Source organism: Terrapene carolina, unplaced genomic scaffold (genome assembly GCF_002925995.2).
Source record: "Terrapene carolina triunguis isolate 2854851 unplaced genomic scaffold, T_m_triunguis-2.0 Scaffold112, whole genome shotgun sequence".
Lineage (NCBI taxonomy): Eukaryota > Metazoa > Chordata > Testudines > Emydidae > Terrapene > Terrapene triunguis.
The window spans coordinates 7844628-7851957 of NW_020664463.1; the positions used below are offsets into that span (position 1 = coordinate 7844628).

General features: G+C 42.7%; 1 protein-coding gene across 1 annotated transcript in view; it reads left to right on the plus strand.

The window, feature by feature from the left end:
* LRMP (lymphoid restricted membrane protein) overlaps positions 1-7330 on the plus strand; it is a 53604-nt gene that overhangs the window by 10322 nt on the left and 35952 nt on the right. Inside the window, exons 5-9 of the mRNA XM_026652208.1 lie at positions 999-1058; positions 1169-1233; positions 1335-1437; positions 3621-3734; positions 4502-4603. Of these exons, the coding sequence (XP_026507993.1) occupies positions 999-1058; positions 1169-1233; positions 1335-1437; positions 3621-3734; positions 4502-4603 (444 nt within the window). The remainder of the gene's footprint in view (positions 1-998; positions 1059-1168; positions 1234-1334; positions 1438-3620; positions 3735-4501; positions 4604-7330) is intronic.

Sequence of the window (7330 nt, forward strand, 5' to 3'; positions counted from 1 at the left end):
CACACACACACACACACACACACACACACACACACACACACACACACCCACCCACACCGAGAACGTGAAAAAATGGGTGTTGCCATACCAACTCTAACAAGACTAATCAATTAAGGTGGGATATTATCAGCAGGAGGGGAAAAAACTTTTTGTAGTGATAATCAGGATGGCCCATTTCAAACCGTTGACAAGAAGGTGTGAGTAACAGTAGGGGAAAAATTAGCATGGGGAAATAGTGGGGTTTTTTTTGTTTGTTTGTTTTTTTAACTACAAAAGTGCTCCTCGTTGTTTTTGCTGATACAGACTAACACAGTTACCGCTCTGAAATCCATTACAGCTGGTAATTCGCTTCAGTTTGGCCCCATCTCTTTGAGTTCCTGTACAGTGCTCTTAAAGTATATGAAATAGGCTAACTGTGAGGAAGAGAGTGTGTGTTACTTTTTGACACATTTTGTTTAAATTCCAGACTAAAAATATCCCACAGCTATAAGCACAGACGTTTTAGAACTAAACCACCTGAAAGTTCTAATCCCTTGTGTTTTTTATTTAACCTCCTACTACTTGCATCTGTAAAATGCAGTAAAAAAAATCAATAACAGACAAAATACACAAGCTGTGAAGAATCTCAGTAATGGGAAGAGAGGGTGCAGTCTAAAGGGAGTGGGGAAGGCCTCCAAACTTTGCTTTCTATTTAGGATTGCCTCACAAATGCAACTATGTACATTTGGTTGGTTTTCCAAATATAGAAAGTATAAACTTATGTGATTAAACCCTTCCTTTCTTTACCCTTATCTCTATCCTAGCAGTGCTCTGACCTCTTTGTAAAGCACTGGAAGTTCATGATTTGCGATTCAAATTCTAACAGCATATCTTGCTAACTTGTCGAGCAAGGGAGTATCATGTACAGTGTGTAACTGAAGTAATGCCACTTACTTCATTTCAGCATGCTAGCCACTAGGTTCTGTGCCACTAACTCTCTTTCCACCCAACCTTTGCAGAGAGACTTGGACATCCAAGAACTGAAGTCTACCATTGTGGAATACTCCTCTGTAATCGAGGTAGAGTAGTGGGTTTTTCTTGTGGGAGCATTTGAGAAAATACAGATTTTTATAAGTTCTTATTCTGTATAACAAGTGAATTTATGAACTCTCTTTTGGTGTGATTCTAGACATTACGGGTGGAAAAAAATAAACTGGTGAATGATATGCAACAAATGCAGCAAGAGCTGATTTCGTGAGTATCTGAATTGGGAGTTCCAGTAACTTTCCTTTTTCTCAGGGAAAAAACTTGGTGGATTTTTATGTCAAATTTTTGCTGTTCTTTTCTCCTTCTAGAAATGGCATAGACTTCCCACTGATATACAAATTTAACAGCAGCATCCTTGAAGGGACAAATTCATTGCACAGTGAATTGGCACTTGCTCAACAATCTATAGAGGTATGAAACTTTAAGTTTGAACACTTCAAATTATGTACATGTTTTGCACCACTAATTACCTATATAGGAAGGACCCTCGTGACTCAAAACTACTGTGGGTTATGCACAGAGGACTCTTGGTTCTGAACAGATAGGCCTGGAGTCTGAAGTCCATAAATCACCAGACAAGTACTGCACTGGCAGCACAAGCTTATTACATGCAGCAGGACCATACCCATGGGCAGAGAATGAATGGGAAGGAAGTAGAGACGTTGGTTAGTCTGTCCAGCATCTAAGTTCACTTAAATCTTGGTGCCTCTGCTAAGCTTATCAGTGGGTGTCAGTTGTGGTGGTTTTTGTAATGTGGACACTTGCACAAATAGTTTGTTTACCCAAAAATGCAGTTTTGTCAACCCAAAACTGTTTTGCAAACTTGATGCAAATTCATAAATAGTTTTGCCAGGAATTTCTTCTCAGGACTTCGATTCCATTCATAAAACAGGAGGAAGGGAAGGAGGCCCAGTGGCTATTCGTTGTCAGCTTGAATGACTATGAATTGTCTTTGTGAATGACCGTGAATAGTCATTGGACCAGGGAAAGTAAGTGACTCCATAGCCTGGTAACTGAGGCACTCTCCTAGAAGCGGGGAGACCAAAGTCCCTGTTCCAATGACTCTTTGTTTATTAAAAGTGGAAAACCTTCAATAGGTGAGAGTGAGGGAGACTTATACCAGAATATCCCATAGCCCAGTGGCTAGGGTGCTCTCCTGCAGTATGGGAGACCCAACTTCAAATCCCTCTTCTACATCCAGCAAAAGAACCCACATCCCAGATGAGCACCCTGACCACTGGGATAAAAGTTTTTGTAAGGCGTATGGTAGTTCCTGCTCCTGCTCCTGCTCCTCCTCCTCCTCTTCCTCCTCCTCCAGTTGTTTTGTAAATCTAATCCTATAAAAATGCACCAAACGAAACATGTTCATCCAGAAATATTCTGTTTGACCCCAAATGGATTTTTTTTATTCATCAAATGTTTCTGCAGTTTTCTAATTTCATTTGACCCAGTTTTTTCAGTTGCCAGAGAATTGAAAAATCAGTTTTTTCTCCAACTCTACGGGATACACGACAGTTGAGAACACCAATGCGCTAGACTGAACAGCTATCTGAAGGGAGACACTTTTGGTTCTTGCCAGCCTGGGTTGGAGTCAAACCAACCTAGTGGCAAGAATTTGAGACCTGACTACCAACACCCTTGCCTTTCCAGTGCTCTGAAAGAGCTATTGAAAAATAGCTTCTGTGCTGTGTGGAGCATTCCTAGTTCCATTCCTGTATGACTTTGGGCTCCATGTGCATTAGAAGGACTGACTTTAGAGTACTGTCCTCCTTTTGCTTACACCATTGCTGCCCTACAGTACTGGCTTGTTACAGACAGGAACAGCTCGTACTTCTGTTACTGGTACACAGCCTTGTTAAAGGGAATCATTGCCATGGCATATAAAACCTATCTTTCCAATAGCTTGTGCAATGAAATCTTTGTCCAGCTACACTTTTAAAAGCCTTCCTAACAGCACTGACTGCCTCTAGCTTAGTCAGGGAGATGAGTCTGTTGCTCACTTTACCATTTTCTGAGTGCACCAACCGGGTGAGGGAGGCATTTGCAGAAAGAGACTGCAGGGAACTATGAAGTAATGTTAAAATTCACTGTCCCTTCTGTGGACTTGAAAGCATGAGGAATAATTGGACAGGCAGTAATCTAACAGGGAAAGTAAAATATTTCCCTATGCAGAAGTTTTGAACAGTAGCACCATATTATGTCTCAGATTTTCATCTTGTGTCAAAGGATAATAGCATGAGGTGAGGTCCTATTAAACCAAGTGTGAAACAGGTCTAGACTCCTTTCTATTCTTTGTCACCCCAGGAGTCCTAATACCCTATCCATTGTCCTGTGCGTGGAGGTGAGGAGAATCTGTGTGTGGAGTTGAGGAGATCTACCTCGCTCAGACCATTCCAACAACATTTCTAGTTCTTAAATCTCCATGACATGATGCATTTTTGCAGCCTTGATGGGCTTAAAATTCCCAGTAACTCTGACCGTCTGGTAAACACAACACAGTAGTACTCCTGAAAGTTCTAAATGTCACTGGCGTTGGCCTTTATAATTCAAAAGATATCAAGGGACACCTGTTTGGCTTTTTAAAAAATAAATAGATCGCTGGAATTGAATGGGCTGCTTTGGACGAAACATTGGACCGAGAGGTGCTATTGTTACTGCAAGGGCCTGAACAAATGGGAGAAAACTTTAAGGCTACCATCCAAAAACTGGTATGATATTGCATAAGTAACTATTTATAGGAATGTTGGGCTCTTTCAGATTTTTAGCCTTTTCAAATCATCCCACAGTCAATGTTTCCACATTAATCAATGGATAGAGAACAGGTCTCTTAGGAGCATCCTTCTGCTTTCCTGTAGTGGAAGGCTTCTCTAATTTAAAACAAATGCATCAACCAGATTCCCCATGTCTCACTCACTTTCTGCCTTGAGAACTGAACCTTAGAGTTATCATAAGACCGGAGTAAAGGGAAGCGCATACTTGTGCTGTCCCAGGAGCAACTGAGGGACTGAATTGGACCAAATTGTGATTGTCCCCCGCTTCCCCCTTACTACGGTAATCTGTTCCTGCCTTTTCCCTGTGGATTATTCCTATCCCTGCTGCACTGGCTCAGTTGTGGTGGCCAGTGCATAATTGAGTGCCGTGCACAGTTGAGGCTCTGTCACGGCCTACCCTCCTGTATGGGAGGGAGTGTAATTGTTCTGCAGAATCTGTGTGAAGGGAAGAGAGTAAACTGGAGATATAAATAGCCCATGCCAAGGTGCATAAAGTGATTCATAATAGAGACCTGAAGTGAGGCAGTTTTGGACGACTATATTTGACTCCAATTATCTGGAGGCAGTGCTTCCTGCCAGTTACTTTTATGACGCATCACTTGTTGGAGAAATTTCTCTCTAGTACTATATATAGTCTGATATCCTGCTTAGGTGATGTTGTGTAGCATTAAGTATATTTGATGCATTAATATGTATCTTTTCAGCAAGAGGAAGCCTCTGAAGCAGAGGAACTTGTTGTGACCACTTTGCAATGGGTTGCAGATCCTGAGGTGAATGTGAGGGAGACTTGTGAAAAAAAGCTTGCGGTAAGTAACCCTGCTCTTCAAGCCACATTATTTCTGAAGTGGTGGTGTTGAAGAGCTAAAAAGCTAAGGGAGGGTGTTTGGTGTAGCCTTCAGATGTTGCTTGAGGACAGAACGGATAACAATCCTAGAATCATAGACTTTAAGGTCAGAAGAGACCATTATGACAGTCTAGTCTGACCTCCTGCACAATACAGGCCACAGAATCTCACCCACCCACTCCTGTATCAAACCCCTAACCTACGTCTGAGCTATTGAAGTCCTCAAATCGTGGTTTAAAGACTTCAAGATGCAGAGAATCCTCCAGCAAGTGACCTGTGACCCAGGCTGCAGAGAGAGGCGAAAACCCCCCCAGGGCCTCTGCCAATCTGCCCTGGAGGAAAATTCCTTCCTGATCCCAAATATGGTGATGAAGGGCTTTCTAATTAAAGGATGGGCAGATTTTTTTTTTTTAAACAAATGGAACCCCTCCATTTTATACCCTATTTCTCCTCATTTTGTCCTTTCTTCTTTGGTATATTTGTCTCATTTGCTTGTGCTTATGCATTTACTTGTCTGAATGGAAGAGTAGATTGAGTGGTTTCATGAGGAAAACACTGTTTTCCTCCATACTTGCTGTATAAACCTGAACTCCTTCTACTCCACATACCATACTGACAATTCAGGTGTAATTTAAACATCTCAATTACAGCTGGTTGGAAAATGGGGAAATGGTTCTTCTGTGGCAGAAAAATTATTCATTAGCCAAAAACCATTTGACTTAAAACCAAATTTTTGATTTGGAAATGTCACCACAGTGCCTCACCCAAACTACAGATTACATATCCCATGCAACCATCGTCCGTAGGCTAGGGCTCCTTAGCCACACTACATATCCCATGATGCACTATTCTCCCCTCTTGCTATGTTGCTATGGTAAATATGGAAAGTATCTGATGGTGCTGTATCATGAGAGGTAGTTGGTCTGGGAACCCAACCTATAGAGGGAAATGGGGCATTTACATACTACATCAGCATTTCCAAATAAACTTTTTGGGGATTTTCAGATTTCCCCTATTTTTTTTTTTTTTTAAAGGCAACTTTCTGTAGAAATCAGACACTTTTTGGGAGGCGGAGGGGTGTACATGTTGTTGAAAACCCAACTTTGTATCAAAAGGTTGGATGGAAAACTTTAGATCAGACCTGATCTCAATAGCTCACCCAGGAATAGAGTTGCCTCTGAATCAGGGTCATCACCTGGGAAGACAAACTTCGACATATAGTCTTCTGCTTTTGTTTTTGTGGTAGTGGCAGCCTGAGGACAAGCCTCTCCTTGCCATGCCTGAATTTCCTATGAGTATGTACAAGACTGACTTTCACTTCCTTTCTCTCACCTATTTCCCCCAAACAATGTCTCAAATCTTCATTCCAGTGGGGCTTGAATTCTTGTCTGTTAATTCACTCCTTCATTTTAAGATGCTATTAGCAGCACTGCTCCTCCTGAAGACACATCCATGTTGTAGCAGTTGGAAATTTAGCGCTTGTCTACACTTAGGACACTGCAGCCGCACTGCTGTAGCGCTTCTGTGAGGACTCTACCTATGCCTCTGGGAAAGGTTCTTCTGTCGGTGTCAGTAAGGCACCTCCCCAGGAGGTGGTAGCTAGGTTGACAGGAGAATTCTCCCATCGAATCACCACAGTTTATGCTGATGATTAGGTTGGTTTAACTGCATTGTTCTGGGCTGTGGATTTTTCACATCCCTGAGCAATGTAGTTATACCAACCTAATATCCTAGTGTGGACCAGGCCTCGCTTACAGTAGAAAAATTACTCACTGCTCACAATAGGTGTCAAATAGGGTGACCAGATGTCCCGGTTTTATAGGGACAATCCTGATATTTGGGGTTTTGTCTTTGTATAGGCATCAATTACCCCCATCCCGATTTTTTTTTTACACTTGCTGTCTGGTCACTCTAGTTTCAAAGGAGTGAACTGGTGCTGGCCAAACTGATCTCTAAAATCCATGGAGTTACAGCAGGGATAAGCATGGCATTTTAACATGGCTGAGGTTAAAACCTGCAGCAGTAGGTAATTTTTCTAGTCTAGACCAGGCTTAATAGTTGGGTGTGTCTCCCTTCTGTATCACTACTGCCTGCTCGCTGAAGCATGCCAGTTCTGCAGTGGACATCCTCACACCAGACCTTGAACACTTCTGTGCTCCTAGTCCCTCTTGCATTCATGTGAAAGGGGTCCTCTCCAAAGCTAATGCACCCAGAGTGTGCCTGTTCACATCCTCTGGGGAGTTATCAGCGCTGTATAGTTGTAACCTTTTAATCTTAAGTAAAAACTCCTTTGAAAGGACTGCTGAGGCCAAAAGAAGCATGCTAGCCCAGCTCTTAAATGAGTTATCTTCTCCTACTTCACAGACTAAATCACACAAGGTTAAAATAAGCCTAAGGTTAGTACTGCTGTACCTATCTAGCTATGGGCGCTAAGACCTGGCCTACACTAGGAAATGAGGTTGGTATAACTCAGGGCTGGCTCCAGGCATCAGTCCAGCAAGCAGGTGCTTGGGGCAGCCAAGGGGAAGGGGTGGCACGTTGGGCTGTTCGGCGGCTATTTGGTGGCGGATCCCTCTCAGAGGGAAGCACCTGCCGCCGAATTCCCACCGAAGAAGAAAGCGGCTTGGTGGAGCTGCCGCCGGAGTGCCACCGATCACAATTGCGATCGCGGCTTTTTTTTTTTTTCCCC